The sequence below is a fragment of the Atractosteus spatula genome, chromosome 8 (assembly GCF_055471065.1).
Source record: "Atractosteus spatula isolate fAtrSpa1 chromosome 8, fAtrSpa1.hap1, whole genome shotgun sequence".
Taxonomy (NCBI): domain Eukaryota; kingdom Metazoa; phylum Chordata; class Actinopteri; order Semionotiformes; family Lepisosteidae; genus Atractosteus; species Atractosteus spatula.
In genome coordinates this window covers 60,293,016-60,314,448 of record NC_142713.1, presented here as the reverse complement: position 1 = coordinate 60,314,448, position 21,433 = coordinate 60,293,016, and the positions used below count along the sequence as shown (strand labels likewise).

General features: G+C 43.9%; 1 protein-coding gene across 1 annotated transcript in view; it reads right to left on the bottom strand.

Annotated features, from left to right (window-relative positions):
* Positions 1-21,433, bottom strand: part of anks1b (ankyrin repeat and sterile alpha motif domain containing 1B) — a 343,291-nt gene that overhangs the window by 240,933 nt on the left and 80,925 nt on the right. Inside the window, exon 2 of the mRNA XM_088924241.1 lies at positions 4,628-4,708. Coding sequence (XP_088780367.1) covers positions 4,628-4,708 — 81 coding nt within the window. The remainder of the gene's footprint in view (positions 1-4,627; positions 4,709-21,433) is intronic.

Below are 21,433 nucleotides of genomic sequence, written 5' to 3'. Positions count from 1 at the left end.
ACTTAGGACAATAGCTACTGTAATCTAACAAATAAGGCCGATTCAACAGTACCAGCTAATATCAGTAGTGATATTTTCATGGACTACTTTAATGATAAAATTAACACCATCAGACTTCAAACACAATCAAACAGGCTGCAAAGAAGTCTGGTACAAAAACAACGTGCACACCTTTTCAGTGTTTTTGAATTACAGTAGTTAATGAACATGAACTAAAGAAATTAATTATGAGGACAAAATCAGCCACCTGTCCACTAGATCCCATCCCCACTCAGCCAGTCAGAGATTCCCTCGAAGTAGTGGCAGCACCTATAATTAGTATGAACATGTCCCTTGCATCAGGTGTTGTACCTGACCAATTTAAGGTAGCGGTTGTTGGACCACTGCTTAAGAAGTCAAATTTGGATCCATAAGTACTAAACAACTACAGACCTATCTCAAATGTTCCATTTTTATCTAAAAGTCTTGAGAGAATAGTTGTGGCCTAACTTCAATCGTATCTGGTTTCAAATAATATACTTGAGAAATTTCAGTCTGGTTTCCGCCCAGGCCACAGCACTGAAACTGCATTAACAAGAGTCATAAATGATATTCTCTTAGCCACTGACGCAGGGAATGCAGCAGTGCTTATGCTCCTACTGTAGATCTTAGTGCCGCCTTCGACACAGTTGACCATTGTATTTTGCTACACAGGCTTGAGTTTGAGGTTGGCCTGTGTGGAACCGTCCTTAAGTGGTTTACCTCCTATTTAACGAACCGTTTTCACTATGTTCAAACATCTAATATTTGTACTGCTTCGTCACTGTCACCAGTCAAATTTGGGGTACCACAGGGATCAGTGCTCGGACCAGTATTGTTCTCTCTGTACATGTTGCCGCTAGGTAGGATAATACTAAAGCATAATATTAACTTTCATTCCTATGCTGATGACACTCAAATATACAGTTTGTTTACACCCAATGACAACTCGTCAATTGTCACTTTAGTTAATTGCATTAATGAAGTAAAGGTGGGTAGCTGCGTCAGCATGCCTAGGCTGCAAAGGAACAAGTAATAGGTTTATTCCATGCTGAAAAAAAGAAGAAAGAGAACACAATGTTTCGCCGTGGAGCCTTCAGAATATCAGAATATCATTTACGACTCTTGTTAATACAGTTTCAGTGCTGTGGCCTGGGCGGAAACCAGATTGGAATTGCCCAAGTATATTATTTGAAGGCTCCACGGCCGAAACATTGTGTTTTCTTTCTTCTTTTTTTCAGCATGGAATAAACCTATTACTTGTTCCTTTAATGAAGTAAAGTCTTGGATGTGTGAAAACTTTGTCACTCAACTCTGAGGAAACTGAGGTTCTGTTGTTTGGAGGCAACAGTGCGGATAGGACTGCTATAACGTCAGCACACAACTCTGAGGGTTTAAAATTTTGCCTCAAAGATTCGGCACATACTGTAACTTAGGCGTCATCTTAGACACAAGATTTTCATTTAACTCTCATGTTAATGCAGTATCAAAGGCATGCTTCCTACAGTTAAGAAACATTGCAAAACTAAGGTATTTTTACTCGAGACACAGAGAAACTAATACATGCTTTTGTATACAGCAGATTAGACTACTGTAATGCCCTACTATCAGGGAGCACCTACTGTATCACAGCTTCAACACCTTACAGCGAATTCAAAACGTGGCAGCTAGAATTGTTACCAGGAGTAGAAAGTACGACCACATAAATCCTATACTTAGCTCTCTCCATTGGCTTTAGGAGAGTTCAGGACAGACTTCAAAATTCTTTTACTTACTTATAAGGCTTTCAGAGGTCAGGCACCTGTCTATTTAATGGAGCTGATCAACGTATACAATCACTTATCCACCAGGTGGGGCTGCACATTGGTGGTGGTGGAGGGGAGCCCCCATTACCTGTAAAGCGCTTTGAGTGGAGTGTCCAGAAAAGCGCTATATAAGTGTAAGCAATTATTATTATTATTATTATTATTATTATTATTATTATTATTACTTACACTTAGATCACAGAACACAGGTCTTCTTCTTATTCCACAAATTAATAAAAAAACCACTGGGGGTAAAGCCTTTAGCTACAGGGCCACTAGTTTACAGAACAGTCTACCAGCCTACGTATGGGATGCCGAGTCAATCTCAAGATTTAAATCCAGACTGAAAACCTATTACATCAGCCTAGCCTACTCACACCTTACATTACAGCGCATTGCAACTACAGTACAGCTGCTGGTGCTGCTGTCCCTGCCATTGTGTGTCTCTGTGTTGGCCCACCAGGTAGGTACATCTGTTTTGAAAAAACTATCCTATTCTCCTCCCCACATGTCTGGATGGCGCCCAGGCTGGGCACCCTCTGAGTTGGATGGCGCATCACTGCCATGGATCCAAGAGGGACATCGCGAATACAGCTATCGTTTAGGAGGAATTTACTGGTCTGCAGAGATCTGCATGGAGTACTGGCACACAGAAGACATGATGGAAGACCTAATACTCCACATTTAGTACTTTTTTAGAATTGTATAATGTTAGCATGCCCAGAGGGGTTGGGCAGCCAGTAGACTTTGGACCTCTAGAGGTTATTTTTGGCCTTACAGAGGAGTTTTTGGTTCCTCTCCTCTGTTGTCTTCTGGCTTTTTCTCTTTCTGTATTGTAACATCATATGGTCTATATGTACAGTAATGTAGGACAGCCATGGTAACACAAATGTGTACCAAAGGATAGTAAAACACAGAAATTGTTGTAAAAAATGACACAAACTGAAACCAGGACAGAGCAACAGGGGAGCACAGCGAATGAACAGCAGGAACACCACAAAACTGAGATGTGTGGATTTATAGTGGAACATGCACAGAAAACAAACAAGTTGCTGATTAATCTGAGTCTGAGCTGCAGGATCCCGCCAACTGAAGAGCCCCTGAGTGCGACAGGCAGAGACAACAGTGCCGTTTGAATTAAGAATTTAGAAAGAAAAAAAGTGTGAGCTGGATGCACAGTATTTAATTTTGAGATGAACAGATAGTCTTGCACTTCAGCTAGAAAGAAGACAGACAGTTTGATAAATGAACATCCACTATTTTCAGACAGAATTACTGGAGCCATTGGCATTTGTGCTGTAAAAAGCCTCCAGTTCATTTACTTCTTAATGTATCTCGTTACCAGCAATGCACAGACTAGCACAGTGCATCAGGGACTTTCACATTTATCAGTCCATAAAAGCTCTGGTGTGATGCCTGCTGAATTAGTTAGAATGATTTCATGTTTTCTTGTTTATATGTACAGATCTTTCTGTATATTTTAGGGACAGTATGTCTCTATGCAGCCTAAACACTACAGAATCACTGGTGTAGGCATAGGTTTAAACATAGGTTTAAGCACAGGAAGATTATTTCCTTACTGTTGTCTGAATTTTATAATTACTCAGGTTTCACAGCAATCGCCACCACTGCCCCCTTGCTGTTGGCACCATCCCTGAGATCTATGCCAGGGCTCAGCCGAACCGCACGAGGGGGCACCAGGTCCTGACCAGAGCACACACGTCTGAGCCAGATTTTCACCACATGTTCCAAGGAAAGGCCGGCTAATTCCCCCACAATGCAGCTGCACTTGGCCAGCAGTAAAGTCAGCTGAAAAGCGTTTCTCTGCTCGAGTGGGATTTTACCCTTGTGACAAAGCACACTCATCACTGTATCCTCCAGGATGCGTCACTGTCTCTTGTGCTGAGAAACCCCTGGCTTGGACATGACTCCGAGACTCAGGCTTCCTCGCGTCCTCCGGACTGAGGCAACTCCAGAAATCCCAAGCTACAACCCACCACATCCTTCAGTGTAGAAGTATATTCAGTCATCCGTAAAAAAGTCAGATACAAAAAGATACAATATATCTTTTTCTTTTAATTTTGTGCTCAAACACTGAAGAGAAACAATGTCAGAGATCTGTCTGTGGAAGCCACTAAACTTTTCTTCTTTGGATAGTAAAAAACAGAGGTGTTCAGCCCTCCTTTAAAATGAAGAAAATCCAGGGAATCCCACCAAATGCAGGATCCCGTTTCATTACTGCTCTCCCCAAATCTGGATCCACTGCCTTTAATCGCCTGGCCCTTAACAGAACAGCGTGTTAAACACGGTAACAGGAAAAATTCATTTAACAACAGCAGTGCTGCAGAAGCAGAATAAACAACACTAAGTGTTTAAACCTCTCCTGCAGTCCAGATGGACTGCTTGTCTTACAGAGTACTGCTGGACTGATTTGACAAGTCAGGGCCTTGTCTTTCCTGCACCTACCCCTCTAAAAAACAGCAGGCGCCTGAGACTATTGCTCGGATTCGAAAAATAGGGTGGACACAGCCTGAAAAAAGAGATTTTGGACAGGCAACACTTTTGGACTCATTGTACGGAGTAGGAATGACATCATTGCCCTAATGACAATAAACTTGAACTTGAACTTGAATGTAGTAGTACGCAAGTAGAAATGTGGTATCTTAAAGCAGTCCCTGGAGGGGTTAAACGAGGAAAGAAAAACCTCCACGTGTTACTCACGGTACCACAGCCACAGAGCCCCCTGACCGACGGCAACGGGAAGCAACAACACGTGTGGCAGGCTGGGGCCGCGGGCCTCTTACCTGTGTCCGTTCAGAGAGGCGTGGTGCAGAGGCGTGTACCCCGAGCTGTCTGTGCAGTTCACATTCAGTCCTCGCCAGATGCTGGAAACAAGCAAAGACAAAAACACATCAATGTCTGCGTGCTAGCATCACCTGCAGTACAGCTTCACCCGGGCAAAAGCTACACGCAAAGCAGATGTGTGTTCCTGACATCTGCATTTGTGTTCTAATGTACAGTAACTGTACTATGATTCCCTAATTGTAACAAGGAAGAAGCAGATACCCAAAATATTCTTCATATGTCAATATTAGTAGGCATGTGGACAAGTCTTTGCTATTTTAATGTACTGTACATGCGTGTCTGTGTACTAAGAAAGTGAAGATTAAGAAGCATGCCGATGAGAAGACTCATTTTCCAAACGTTAAGATAAAAAGTAAAAATCTCCATCAATATGTATCAATAAGTGCTTCAGGTGAAAAAACACTCACGACCTTTATGAAGAAACACCTCATTTTATCAACACTTTCTACGTTTTCAATACAGTATTTGCAATTAAAAATAAAAAAAAGCATGCTGTGCTCTTCTCGGCATGTAAAAAACACATCCCTGCGTTTACTTCTGAAGCGACCCATCGACATGGCAGGGGGCTGTGTCACACTGAGAGAAGGACCACTGCTGAAAACGGAGCTGGAAACGCAATGCTCTTACTAGGACTAGTAACAATCTGTAGTTATCATCACCACCACGTTACTCATACTCACATAAGAGCTGGACACTGAGCTTGATTGGTAGTTAGTAGCAAGATGACTGTGGTGGCGTAGTGCTCTGCACTGCTGCCTCACAGTGCTGGGGCCCTGGGTTCAAAACCAGACCTGGGTGCTGCCTGTGTGGAGTCTGTATGTTCTCCATGCATTTGCATGGGTCTCCTCCTGGTGCTCTGGTTTCCTCCTGCGGTCCAAAGACTTACTGGTAGGTTAATTGGCTTCTGGGAAAATCGACCTTGGCGTGAATTTGTGTGTGTTTGTGTCTGTGTCTTTCTACAACGCTTTCCTATCCAGGGTGTTTCCTGCCTGATGCCCGTTGCTTGCTGTTATCGGCTCCGAGTCTGACCCCCAACCCTGAACTGGATGAAGCAGTTAGAAAATGGATGGATTGTAGTTAGTATTTAGCAGATCCAAGGCTCCCATCCAGCTGTTTCTTGAAAGGGTATCAGCTTCAACAACTTGGCTTGATGACTTTTTCCACACTCTCACAACTCTTTGGGTAAAGAAGTGCCTCCAGGTCTCAGTTTTAAACGTGCTTCCACTTGTGTCCTGTAGTTCATGTTTCACTGTTCGTTTTGAACACTGGCTTCTCTTTTATGAGACATGGTGACCCAAATTGTAAATGATATTCTAAATGGGATTTTTCTAGTGCCTTATACATTTCAGACACCTCTTCATTTGTATAGTATATTATATCCACAAATCCTCACAAGCTAATTAAGCAAGATGTACCCTTTTAAAATGCATGCTGAGTATCTCCTAGAATCCGGCTGCCTTACAGATAATCCTGTAGTTTATTTCTAATTATTTCCACAACCTTGCACATAACAGACATAAGACTTTTTGGTTTGTGATTCCAAGGTTCTGCGTTTCTTGGATGGGCCTTACTTCAGCGATTAGATTAGATATAGATTTGACTCTGTGCTTCATCATGAATCCTGACTCTGCACTGCAGCATGCAGATCACTCATATCTCCCCATCTCCTATCATCCCATCTCATCAGCCCCAGCTCAAACCCCCTTAGGAGCTTCTGTCTGCTCAGATAAAGATGTACCACAGCCTGGACACGACCTCACCCAGGTACTCTGACACAGCTGAGCATCCCCAGACTGACAGAGCAAGAGGGCTTATTTTCCAGCACTGAGGCACACTGGGTTTTTATTTCCCTGTTAGCTTGCTCTTTTTTCCCTTGTTCTAATGTTAAATTAGTGTTTGCTTTGCTGCCTAATGGCTCATTTCATGCATGGTAAGTCATATTGCCTATTATAATGCAATTTGTGTTCATACAGGAAGCCAGAAACCCAAATCGCTGTAGAATACTGTAGCTGCAGAGTAACACAAATGAGGCGGAAGTAAAAACAAAAGGGAAAAAAAAGCACCTGGCAAGCTGACCAGGTAAAACCAAGAGCAAAATAAAGTCATAACTGGAGCCAAGCAGCAGCTTTTATGTGAGCAGAAGAGCCTTAAAGCCCAGTCTGTTCCAGTGGGAGCCAATGCACTTTAAAGAGGATAGGAGTCAGGGGCCGATGCAGAGCACTTTTAAGCAAGCAACACGAGTCACAGAATTCTGGACATACTGCAGCCTATGAAGTAAAGCAACACAGTAGTCTAATCCTGATTAATTCAATTATTCCTTATCAAATTAACCATCAATATCCCAACAACAGCCACAGAACAAGGGTCTGAGCCGAGCAAGGTTACACTGACGAAAAAATAAATATTCTTTTCATTCCTAAAACGACCTACTGTACAGACACAGCTTTTTAGTAATGGCTTCTATGAGAAATGGGACAAAAAATTTGGAAATTAACCTCACATTTCGTGAAGTCTGCAGCTAAAAGACTATTTGTTGATCCACGGAAGGCCGGAGCAAATCTGCGGATTTCTGATCAGACACACATCCGTCCGACAGCTCTGTCTACAGCCCTCAGCCGCGCCGGGCATCGCTGCCCTTCTCCAGGAGTGGGAAACAGGGGGCCAGGTCCATGTGCTCAGGAGCCACTGTCCCTCTCCTCCTGGGAGCTCTATGCAAATGGGTTTCAAAATCTGGCACAGGAAAAGATGGGATTCATGCTGGAAGAGAAGCTTTGGAACTGAAAGGCCTGAGGTCAACAAGTCTTGTATCCAATTGTAGCCACAATTCAAACAGCTCACTGCAGGCTTTAGATCGCAGAATTGATCGATTATGCCTTTACTTACCATCTGTCATGCGTTGATAATCTCATAATTCGACAAATCTATATCCATGACAATCTGCAGAAATGGCAATTCCAATGACAAATGCTCACCTACAGCCAAGAACAGGAGGCACTTCATTACCCAAAGGGTAGTGGGAGTCTGGAACAAGCTGGTCAGCCATGTGGCTGAAGCTGGCATTTCTTTCAAGAACTGCAAATTCTACTACAAGTTTCTTACTACCAAACCAGATCGGCTGAGCAACCCCCACTTGTTTCCAAGCTTATTATGTTAGTATGACTATAACATATGTTTGTAACCTTTCTTACATATTTCAGATTTATTACAGCTGCAATTATAATAACCATGATATACCTGTGACTGCATTTGTAATAGAATGAAATACCCTTTTCTATTGCAATTTCAGTAAGAATTACTTTTGTTGTAACTCTGATGCCATTGTAACTGACCATGGTTCCCCAGATGCCTTGCATTGATATTATTTAAAAATATATAGTTCCATCTATAAATACACAGTATATCAACATAGTATTGGAGTACAATTCAAGAATATCTCACCAGGCCTCTTGAGTAGTCTTGTTTGATGTTTAATGAATTACAGTACAAGGCGCGCACACATTAAAGCACACAGCCACAGAAGTAAAAATATTCCACTTGCTAGACATTGAATTCTTTCTTCTCTATACATCTTACCCAGAACACAGTAGCACTGTAAGATCATAAAATACAATCAAGCTGGAAGTTGTACAAATCCTTTATTAATGGAAATAAGTCTCAGAAGACCGCATCTAGGGTTGTGTGAAGGATACAGCAGTCCAGGAGCATGTATAATTTAAAATTTAAATATATTCAAAAGCTTTATCTATGTGCATATGGGTGGCTGTGATAGTGGGTGATTGGAAGGCTACTACCGTATGATCGCCACCTACTGGACACCTGCATGCACTACAGCTGATAGGGAGGAGCTTGAAGCTTGAGAGCCAGGTTAGCAAGACAGAAAAAAACACAGGGCTTCCCCGTAGCTGAATCATCCCATCACAGACAAAGACTGTGTTCCTTTGTCGTTTGCCACTTAATTTCCAAAGTGAAGAAAGACATATCACCTCAATGCTCGCAAAATAATCGACAGGGCCTCAACAGCACAAAGAACACAATGATGGCTTGATGCAGACAGAAAACAGCAAAAAGCAACACCTTTCCGGCTCAAAGCTCTTCCTCGGGCAGCACCATGGGTCGCCTCAACTCTGACGTATCCCATAAAGTTACACTAGCTGTTGCGGTCAGATAATGCCTTGTGCAGTATAATAACTGGATAACAACTGAGGTCGGTAACTACTGAGTTACAATCATAAGACAATTAGTGAGTCTGCAAGCTAGTACAGTATGTAGATGTCGGACAGCTAATTGAGGAGTTACCTCCTGGCTGGCAAAATTTCCTGCAGGAAACCCTGAAGCTTGACATTTGTGCCAGAGGCCAGGGTTTGATTTTATAGTTCAAACTACTTACCCTCCAGCATTATCGTATTTGTACAAATAGGTAAAAAATGACCGGATTCTCTGCCACTCAAAAGCTTGGTTCAACAAAATGGTACAGTACCAGCCAAAAACATTGTTGCCCAATTTCACAGACAGGGATGAGCCTGTGGCCCACTGGGGAGAAAGCACTCTCATTCTGACCAGGGCATCTACAGTATGAGAAGACCGCACTCTTATCTCCCTTGTAAAATGGAAATCTCTTTTTTATTAATGTTTTTTCCCCCATGAAACACGGAAAGACACAGTACAGAAAAAACACAGGATATTGAAGTAAGTTAAGCCAGCATTTGCATCTCTCTCTCCATGTATGAAAAGACTTCCAGATCCGTAAGAACAGTTCCATATGCAGGCTCATGAATTTCACATTAATAAGGAGGCACTTGCATTCCCACAGTTGCACTGGGAAGTGTAATAAAGCACAGGGGCTTGAGAGAGACTGATGTCTTATACTGTACCTACTGTACAAGGGCGCTGATACAGCAGCTCCTGATGAGCCGTTTCATAAAAACAATAGAGAGGATGGAGTGATTGGATTAATTGCCATGCATATGGGATGACCTTTCCAGGCCTCTTTACACTGATGAAAGGGAGGAAGGAAATCTTCACTGCACTCACATTCTCCAGTTTCCCTTATTCATTTACCCAGCGCACGAGGGAAGAAAGGGAAGAAAGGCCAGCTGTAACAGCAGAGGCCACAGCAATCAGGGATGTCTGCTCTGCACACTGACAGGAATTGCTCCTCCTGTACAAGCTGGCCATGTGGCTCTTGTCTGCTGGGCTCCATGCTGGAGAGGAGAGATACCCCTGCAGCAGACAGGGCACAGTGCACAGTGCTGCTCTTCCTTTGCGACTGTAAAAGGTTCTACTCTCACAGTAGGCGCAAGGCGCTAGGCTTTAGTCTCGCACACCTTGTTCAAAACGTTTACTGGGGAGCTGCCGCGTGGCTTGAGCTGGAGTGAGATTTCCCGAGAGGCGGGGCACAGGAGGTTGTCGATCACTCTCGCGTGTCGGAGGGGGTCTTGGCGATTCCCCGGTCACTTGCAGGTTCTAGGTGCAAACAAGAAGCAGCCGTAGGAGCTACTGTATCATGGTTGGTCAGCTAAGATGATAGACAATGGGATCAAACCCAGAGACCAACCCCATTGAACAGCTGTGGGCACTTCTGAACCAGTCGAGCTGACAATAAACACACCTCCCAGGACTTTCCTACAGGTGTTCTTCCTAAACATTCTTTCTGCCAAACTCACATCCTGTCACACCCCCACAGAAGACTTAAAGGGTGCCATAAGAGCCTGACTACTAACCCACCAGTCCAGAACCACTCTTCACTAAGAGAAACTACATTCCCCGTCAAAACACAGTCCTCTCTCCCTCCGACTCCTCGGCCCCCCGGCAGTACTGCAGTCGTGTCGGATACACACTCCGGTCTGTGAGGCGTACCAGGGGTCATCACACCAGAACTGATCTCGGAGACGCCTGTCGTGTTCAGTCTCACTCAGGCAGAGCAGGAAGCTGTCAACCCCGAGCACGGTGTTCACTCCCATATAACCAGTTGTCTCTGCAGCGCTGCTCACACAGCGCACATGGTGCTAACCCTCTCACAAACCAGAGGCACAGTATCCCTGCATGTGGGCAATTGCATGTATCCAGAGGCTGGCAAAGAGACCAACATCACTCATTCTGCACTATAAAGCAGTTGGACAATTTGGACTGCACACAAGAAATTAAAAATCCTTTATTAAATCTCTACTTATTTTGAAAACGCTCTTAAAAAAAAACTTTTGCTATCATTAGGGGGTGCACAAGCTCGCTTGTGTAAATTATCAATGGAATGCCCTGCATGTTTTAAATTATTAGAACTTCTGCTTTGACTGTTGCGTAATCACTAAATCATCTCAGTAGTCAGATAGTTGACTGGACACAGGTAAGGAGTTTTTTTTTAACCTGCTGAGCCTGGAAGTTCAGAAAGGAAATGATATGGACTGACTTAAGAGAACAGCACCTTTGTGCCACCAGTAGGTTAGAGGCTAAATAATGTTCACAGCCATCATCTTCTAATCTAATCTGTCAGAGACAGGTGACGATCTGGGAAGCCAGAAGTCATGACACCTTGCCAAGACCAATGCAGGGGGCCATGCGTGATGTTCCGGGCAGGAATGACTACTACAGCGCTCCGCTTATAATGTTTGACAGCAACCTAACTGCATGAGGCAACACAGACCAAGTCCTGGGATGTCTGATCTTCCGGATGTGAAAACATTACAGCAGGACAGCCCACAGCCGCCCGCTGTTTGTGGAACAATGTTTTTGCAAGATGAGGATGTGACAGTTATGCCATGGATAAGACTCACAAAACCTGAGCCCCGAAGGTTGAACCATTGAGGCCGCAGCAATAGGAACGGTGTTCCAGGCAGTTACTCGGTTTATTGACAGTGCTACACCTACGAGCGCGTCTGACCCAAGCAGCAATAGGGGTCTGCCTGATCAGGAAGCCAGGCCACCAGGATGGGGACGTTTGCAGTTTGGCCGGCGCCTCTCAGCCTGATGAAAGTGCGATGAGGTGCCCTGTCTTTGAACAGAAAGGTGCTCCTGCCTAGAGCACAATATGTTCACCACGTGTGCTGACAGACAGCAGGAGAAGAACAGGGTGCCCTGCCAGATTTGAATTACTTGGTATCTGAAAGAACAGAAAGAGGAAACAACCAAACAACCGCATTTCTAAGGACATGTTTGTGTTACTGTTGAAAACCTTCAGGAGATTCTCAAATGCCTGAGCAAGTTTTCCAGGATGGTTCCTATAGCCCTGAGGCGCGAAAGCAGACTTCTTGGATCTCCTGGGGTGAAGGGTGCAGCTGGCACAGAGTCGCCAGTTAGCTGGGATAGGTGGGGTAACCCTCTTATACTGCATACAAGCGTGACATCAAACTGGAGGGTTAACAATAGAAACAGCATGTCAGGTAGCACCATGGGCCTGACTTCATCACAGAGACGCAGCAGACAAGGCGAGTGTTAGGAAGCCTGAATCTTCTTCCCCATGGAGAGCGGTCCCCCACTGAGACAAACAATGGAGCCTCCTGCCTTAGACTACAGCGCCTGTGGTCGTAGGTGGGCATGCTTCCTGCTTCTGTGGCCGATACCCTGATATCCTGGAATGTTAATGCAGCCGGGAAAGTTTGTTTCTAGCTTGTGAGCAAGTTGAAGTATTTTGCTCCTATGCTGGCTTCTAATTTTGTAGGTACATGCCAGCTGGACCTCACAGTCCCCAACCGCAAACACAGCCAGCAGGCAGAATGTCGGCCAGGAGCCCCACTTTTCCTATAATCCTATAATGCTCCTGCCACACTCCACCCAACAGGGTGAAACAAACAAGGAGAGAGGGAGACAAAGGCACAACCTGCAGCAGTACAGTTTTGAAGCGGGTGTCATGTAAATGGTAGCACGGCCCTAGCTGAAAGCTGCTGACTGATGGTCCTTATTAAAGCAGCTCACTGGGGGATAGTGGTCAGCTCTTTCCATGGAATGCACTCCCGCCGTAAGCCAATAGCTTGTCATTGAAACCCCAAAGTCAGCTGCATTGACTTGGAGCTGGTGCTGCGATCTGGGATCGATCGTGTGCGGCGTGATTTATGTGGCCATTTTTCAAAAATCAAACGCACATAATAACGAGCTTAACAAAAATTGGAATGTTGTGCACTTTGAAAGCAAGATTCAAAGCTATGAAAAAGAACCCCCCCCCCCAAAAAAAAAAACAGAAAACCATATCATTCCATTCAGAAAATGTGTCAATCATGAAAGCACTGTGTACAGGCCTGTCACACTGTTACAGAACATACAGCAGTATTTATTCATTTCAAATTTGAAATAGTGGTCAGCCATGTGAAAGCAAATGCAATTAATAAACAGATTAATTAATCTAGCCTGAGAAAAAGAAGCACCTTTAGACCTTATTAGACCTTTATCTGGGCAGATTTTGATTAACAAAAAAACAGGTCCAGTAGAGTGGGTTTGTTACAGTAAAATATTGGTTAATCGAATGAAACGAAGCCTGAAAAAAACTGACGTGTTATTCAGTATTGTTGCAAACTAGTTGTGGTAAAATCACAAAATATCAAATCAATAATAAAACCAAACATCAGATTTTTACATCAGCTTGCTATACAAGCAAATTATAAAGTTTAATAATAATTACACCTACAGTGAAGAGTGACCACGGGTCACTGAACATACTGTACGTGTTCATGACTTCTCCAGAACAGCTTGGTAAAACAGAAATAACCAGGCGTTTCAATAACCTAATAAGACAAAGATTTATTACTCAACTTCACAACACAACATTTCACTACTATTATTTACATCACCTAGGCATCAGACTCCTGCCTTCAACAGAAACAGAAATCACAGAACTGTCTGAAATGAAGACACACACACCTTAAAGGGCGATAGAGGGATCGTGTGACCAGTCCAATGAAGATTCTGCGCAGGATTAAATCTCCCTCTTAAATTTGGCTAAACAGATGTTCAAAACTGTCCATGACTGAACAGGGAGGTATATTTCGCCTGCGCATCCCACAAGTCCCTCTCTGAAGACCTGACTCTGGTCCTTGTAGTCCTCAAATTACCGAACACATTCTGGGGGTGTGGTCTGCTGGTGGAGGTCCTACTGTATACCCTCCCTGCTCACCTTGTTGCTCTATTCATCCTGCCTGGAGGTCTTGTTATCCTACTCGACGGTATGTCCCATCCACATGAAAGCTGGCCGTATGACCTCCTCAGAACGATGCACTCATTGTTCAATATTGGTGTTCTAAGTGGACCGACTTAATGACTTAGCAGAAAATCAGTTTAGTCTGAGCTCCTGATCAGTACCCCCTGGATCTTTGGCCACAGTAATTTGCTTCAGGTGAGTCAGTCAGATAAAGACAGCCTATACAAAAACTCAGGGAATGAAAATTGTATTGTCGTTTTAGACTGAAGATCTTGTCTTGGGAACCTCAAATTCTGTACATGGTACAATACCATGTACACTACTTACAATCAATCCAAATTAAGGGCAATTGTTTTTCAGTCCTCCTGTTCGGAGCTCTATTACTTGCAGCTGTGTAGATTAAAAACAATCACGGAAATGCACCAAGATTCTGACCCATTGTTATGTTCTTACTATAGAATGAGAAAATGTAGCAAACCTTTCCTCATTCATTAGTGAACATTCTGACAGGGAGCACCAGAACACCAAGGCTACAAATGACAGAAGGTCAGTCTAGGTGATTTGGTTGCTAGTAGCTAATTAATCCTGATTCCCATCCAGCCAGTTCTTAAAAGAAGCCAGGGTATAAGCTTCTACAACTTACTGCCTGGTGGTTTAATCACAATTATAATGATTCATCAGACTCGGATGACTGCAGAGGAAACAGTGGGAAAGTGAGATTTGTAGGGGTACTGAACAGAAGACCAGAAGAAATAAAGCACACTTCTTGCAAGAAGCCGGTTTCACATTCAACAACACGGTTGAGCAGCTCGTTCCCAGACCCCGACCACCCTTTGAATAAAGAAGTGGCTTCTGTTCGGTTTTAAATGCTCCACGTAGTTTCCTGCTGGTGTCCTCCGATTCATGTTCCACTGTTGATTTGGAAGAAGTCAATTGGACAGACTTTATCATTGCCACTGAAGAGTCTACAGTAAAAACTTGAATACCAGTCTTGTCTTCATAGCTTACAAAGATTCAGAACACCTTAAATCAGAAGCTCTGATGAAATACAGAATTACAGAAGACAAGCAGAGTGCTCTCAAAGCAGTCCTTAACATGGCCAACTGCTCTGGATATGTGGAATGCATTGTGCTTCTGCAGTAGGTATGTGGCTGATTGAGGGAGACTAGACTCCAGAGTTATTAGGTATATTTCAAAGTACTTGAGAGACATGGTTTATGAATATCACACCATTTTTACAGACACGGAAATAAACAGTTTCCCCAAGGTAGAGTCTGTCAGACGAACTTTATTGCCATACTGTACTGTATGTAACCGGTACACGTACTGGTACAATGGAATTCTTACTGACAGAAAGTCTCTCGATTGTTACAAAAAAAAAGTGTAAAAACACAAAGTGCAGACAGTAAATCAAGACAATATACGAACAAGCAGTAGACAATGTACAAGTAAACAAGTAAACAGCTCAAATGTAAACAATCCAGACGTGTAAACAATGACTGCAGATGTGCAATAAATAAAATTGAGGTAGATGGTGTAGGTGTGGTCCGAGGGGCATGGCCAAATGTGTTCGCCAATCACACTGCTTGTGGGTAGAAGCTATTGAAGAATCTGGTGGTAAGTGTCCATTCAAGATGTGCCTTATATGTTGTTCTGAGAGCAGTAAGGCTTCTTTAAGTAGGGGCAGCAGCTGAGTCAGCATGCGCAGGTGCAAAGGAAGAAGTAAAGGCTTACTCCATGCCTTCGGATGACACACCCGAAGAAGGCTCCACCGCCGAAACGCTGTGTTTCTTTTCTTCTCTTTTCAGTAAGGCTTCTTTATTCTTGAATACCCCTGTAGCTGCATGTGGAGATACTGCACAGAAAATGTGTGAATTGGAAGAAGAGAAGAGTAAAGGTAATGTGAGACTCATGCTGGGGAAGTGGCACCTTTTTCGAGACTGAAGCTTTTATAAATAATCCTGGCCCTGGAATGTCACAAACAGCTCAGAGCTGAAAGCGCCTCGTCCCAGCCCTCTAAAGAAGCTGATCCATGTCTGTCTGCTGCTCTGATGTGATTCGGTCAAAAGCACAGAGGGCCAGGGATGTGAATGGCCCACATCAAAGAGGCTCCTGAGGAGAGCGGAGAGAGGCCAGGACTACAAAGGTCTTCTTCACAAATCCCATTTTGCAGTCATTGCATGACAAGGGATTAACAGACTCACTACAGGCACAAGTGATCAGAGGGGGAACAACAGCATAGCAAGTGGCAGGGCTCTTCAATGTCAGGTAGGGCTGGGTAAGGGGTGAACGACATGGAGCGGCTGCTGCAGTCAGCAGTACACACTTGGGCACAGCGCACCAGCACAGCCCAAAGCCTCACGATCCCTCCAGAGGTGAGCTGTGCCCAGCTAGAATTGTGCTGTCAACATGATCCATCGCTCCCTGTGTCACTGCACATGTATCTCATACTGTAAGTCAGGTAAGGCTGCTAAAGCAAGCAGACCATTATACTCTTTCACTTACGGCCTCTGACATAAGAATAACTAGATATCTCACACTTGCAGTTATGTGCCTTAATTGCACTGCCCTGATTTTACTGCAGTAATCATTACTGCCAACAACATGCAGCTCCACAGATAGGTTCACAAACTGCAAGAAAAAACAGACTTCAACACGCCTCCAGGAAAGCCAAGCAAAGGCTGAAAATGCATTTCATTAATCCCTTTCAGCAATAAACAGACAGGACAGTGTCAGTGCAAACACTTCAGTCTCTGCCCAAGTTCAGCTGTGGATCACAGCATGAATGGGACAGAAGACAGTAGACCTGAACAAGCTTGAATCTCAACAGGCAATGCTCTTGTGATTGCAATGGAAACAGCGACTATAATGGAACTTAGAGTAACTTCTGAGTAAGTTTCTTTGCAATAAATCATTGTTGCCTTTCAAAGCATGACAGCCCCACAGAAGAATGGCAAAGCTCACAGGCCACTGGGGATAGACATGACGTATCAGGGCCGTATCAGGGCCTGTGACTGAAAGATTATCTTTTTTAACATTAACCACAGCAGACATGCAGCACAGGACTACAAAAAACACCAGTGACATCATCTTTTTTATTATTAAAAGAAACCACTGCACAGCTCATCAGACAGCACAGCCTGGTTAGAAATCACTCTTCCATTAACATGTGAAACTACATTCCTAAAATACTATCAAGTTACATACTGAGGCATAAAAAACTAAAAAACGTGGTCTGGAATCAATTGTTGTATTTTCCAAGCCTCTCTACAGTATATATTTCCATTCCAAAGAACCGTCTTTACTGGCAGTTGTTTAGGTTAATACAGTATATGTACTGTATATCACCTAAACAGAAACATTTTGCAAATACAACAATTTCTTCATGTAAAATATGTACAAAGTCATTGTAATGTCATTTCTGGGAACGTGTGTAGTAGTAGTGTGTGTCCACCAGTCTACCTCCTCCAATCAAAGAGACAACACATCTTTGATAAAAAGTGCACCTGATGAACTCAGTCTCACCTGAAGTCCAAGCTGGAACTTCTGCACCTGGACCTTCTGCTGGTTTCGCCTGCACCAGCCCTCTCAATGGTTCAAGCCATTAACCTCACAGTGGTTGTCCAAGAACAAAGCTCAGGCCAGCTTTTCAGTCCTTCTATCGGTTTCACACACAGATGCATAAGGAGGAGGGAGCACTCACTGAGAACTGACTGACAAACTGGCTCCTATTTGTTAGTGAAAAGGAGCTAATCTATGTACTGTACGAGCATGTGACTACCTACACAAATATATCATTAAGTATTTTTAAATTCAATGATCTCAGAATCTGCTTTGTAACACTATTTTTTCCTCGGTGGTACTCCACTGCCAATGCAGTATCATTTCACTTTTACAGGGTAGTGTAAAAAAAAACATCTTGGCAAGGTCTTAAAATCATAACTACTGTAGGCAGTAGTAAAATCATCCTGTAGCCCGATCACACTAGAAGCTAAGCAAGGTAGGGCCTGGTCAGTACTGGGATGAGGGACCTCTCCTAAGGAAATCCCAATTGCTGCTGGTGGACCAGTAGGAGGCACCCAAACCAGTGGTTATCCTTTGAATACAAGACAAAGTCCTAGTTAAATTCCACTCTGGGTTTGTACGATCTGGTCTCCCTAAAGTTTCCCCTTAATTCAACAAGTGAAGCGCTTTCTCGCTGCTGTGCAGCGCGGCTGCTGGTGCAGAACGGCTCCCAGGTGGAGCTGCACTTCAGCGGGGGATGAAGACTAGCTTGTTCCAACAGGCCTTTCCGTACTGGTGTTGTGCTCTGAGATGGGCTGAAAAGTGCTATGCAAACAAAGCAATTCTTGATCCTTATTGTGTGGTGGCAAGGGAGCGTGTTGATAGTGCTGCTGCTTCACAGCTCTCGAGTCCTGGGTCCACTACGGGACCGCGGTGCTTCCTGTGTGGAGTTTGCACGTTCCACCCATGAGCAAGTGAGTCCCTGCCAGGTGCTGGTTATCAGACAACTTCCGAAGACATGCTGGTTGTGTTTATTGGTATCTCGTGTGCATGTGTGGGTAGATCCCTGTGATAGACTGGCATGCCACCCAGGGAACAATCCCACCCCTGAGACAGGCACCATGTGGACACAGACTTGACTAGGATGAGGACAGAGGGATTAATTAATTCAGCATCGTTACTGTCTGACAGTTATGCAATTTTTTAGTCCCTAAAATTAGCAGCAGTCATGTTTGGGTCTAGGTTAAGGCTTAGGAAAGGTAAACCCTTTTGGTATCACCCGGACAGAAGCCTGGGTCAGCAGAAGACACTTAGCTAAGTGTGGACACACTTGGCCAGAGACCCCCCCCAGCAGGTCAGACGCAAAATTCTCCTCAAAATTTACAAGGGCGTTTTTTTTTTTGACCACTTTCTTCCAGTCGGCCTCAGACAAGCTCAGCTGAATTCCCTCCAGGCTAATAGTGCTTACCGTATTCCTAAGGCAGGCACTGAGGCCAGAGTCTGTAACGAGACAATCAATGCCCATCCCTCACAACGATTTTCTGACACACTAAGGGCCCTGCTGTAAACATGTCAGGTTGGTACTGTATGTACACGGTGATGTAAACAAAGCTGGGTAAATTAAGCGAAGCTTCTGTATGCAGAATCCATTTCCTTCCTCATCAATTCCCGGTACCGTGGCCTACTAGGCAGACCGGAGCTCTGGGCGAATGCGCCATAATAAAGCCTTCACCTAAACGGTGGGGTCAAAGGTCACCAGTCCACCCGTCGTACAGGACTGAAGCACCGGGGGGGACAGCGTCTGAGTCAGGCCCTACGCTACTGCAGACCACAGGGGGAGGAGACACAGGGACCCCGACAGAGCACTGGAACACACTGCCAGGCTCCAGGGATGGCAGCAGCAACAAGCTGCAGAGCCCACAGACTCTGCAGTCTGTGAGTAAATTCACTTTGCCAGCTGCAGAGACAAATTTATCCAGAAGAAGCCATTTCCTATTTCTCTGGACAAAGCAATCACACTGAGCGCATGCAAAACAGGCTCAGACACAATGAAACCACGCTGTCTTCTGCACTGTGGGCCTCTGGAGCAAGAACAGTACATTTGGTTTCCAACACCTACAGAAACGTTTTTGTTTCACTTGAGCTACTAGTTTGACCTGAGTGATCTGAACATCAGAACTACTGTAACTAAACTGGGCCTGTGTAGCACTTCACAGAGATCTTCAGGTGCTGATGATTTAAAGAGCACAAGAAAACCTCCCAGTCAGGGATTCTAGGATATCGCAGATCAGGGGAACCCAACTCTACTCCGGGGGGACCCCTAATTCTATGGGTTTTCACTCCAGCTGAGCTGGTGATCACCGGTGCTAGCTGAAGCCTTGATATGCTTGATGTTTAGACCTGTGTTTACTGTACCTGATCCTGCACTCAGCTCTTTTTTTTTTTGAAGAAAAAGCATACTTTAAGCATATTTTCGCCACTGTCTCTCCTCAACTTGTAAATTAAGAGTTTTTTATCTTTTGTTTCATTTTTTTTCATGTTTTCAAATAAGATGGATGAAGGATTTGTTATTGATTACTTCACTGTGTGGAAAACATTAATCTAACAAGAGTCACCTAATTTGTCCTGTCATGTACCATGAGCAAGGTCATCATGTTATCAAAACATTCAATAGGGTTCTGTCGATTCACAGTGTGCTAATGCAAAACATGTGTCCTTTTACTCACTTGCTGTGATTCATGCATACCCATGTGGAGAGGAGAGAGGAGAGGTGAAAATGTACACTCATTTCCCCTCCATCACAGTGATACTCCTGGATATGTACTGTAGGTCATAGAAAGGAATTTGGTTAATCAGCTTTGAATTGGGCAATGAAAACTTTTTTTTCTTATCTGTATCCCTTAAATGGAAAGCCTATACAGTAGTTTCACTATTACAGCATCTGGCTGCCTAGGTTACTTATTTGACAGGAGTGTAATGAACTACAGAGCTCATTTCTGGAATAAACTGAGAAGGACAGCATTTCTGGCACAGCTTGATAAATCTCCACTGACACAACACAACACCGGGGCTTTTCAAAACAAGCCAATCAAATACTGTTCACGTACAACTTCAGGAAGCAAAAGGACTAATTTAGAGGTCAAAATAATGTCACTGTGATTTTGATTGCTGTATATTTAATAGTTTTAAAACACAGTTTTAAGATCTTACAGTTTGCACAGCACATATCACTGTTGTTAATCAGACAATGGCTAAAGCATGAACTTACAGTAAATGTGTACACTAGCAGAGCAGATGGGATGCATCACAAGCAAACACAACAATTTTCCATGTGGTCAGTTTGCCTGTGCAGTGAAGCCAAGATTAGTTTCACTGAAGCTCTGGCAGTCACTATGTCTACCCTTTAACTGCCCTTGTAAATTACTCAAGCGTCCCACTCCTGAGAGGAGCTCCCATTGCTGAGCGCTGGAACAGGCAAAAGAGCAGGTCTCAGACCTCCTAGGGCCGAGACAAAGAAAAGGCAACATTTCTGTACAACAAGAACCGGAAGCTTAACTACCTGACCCAATACAACAAGAAGTTAGTTCACAGATTTCCAATAATTAAATATCTTTGCACAGTTACAGTCAGTGATCTGCCTTGGACAATTCTCAATAAAGCCTTATACTTGGCTGGCTCAGCAGAAAAGCTTTAGCGTTTTCCTTGCTTTATTTTCCACTCTGGAACATCCACTCCGCGATCCGATGAGTGATTTCACCTCAGGTTCGTGATGCTCCAAGACCAAGAAAGCTCAGATGCTGCACAGGCTCACAGACATCCCGCCTTGCATGTAGTGTAGCTACACATACTGCAGCTCTAACGTAAATTCTGAAAGTTATTTAATGGTCTGAAATAATGTAGTTTACTCTGTACAGCCTCTGCTCTCTAACACCATTGCTGTAGGTTCCATTTCAATCCAATTTCATTGCACAGCAACAAAGTTAGGTCTAATACATTACTGCAACAAAAGGATTTTAAATGCACTCATCACATGACCTCACCTGGGATCTCTCAAACTTCCAGCTGCATTATCCTGTCAGCTCTGTCATTCCAAAACAAAGAAATAACCATGTCGGTATCT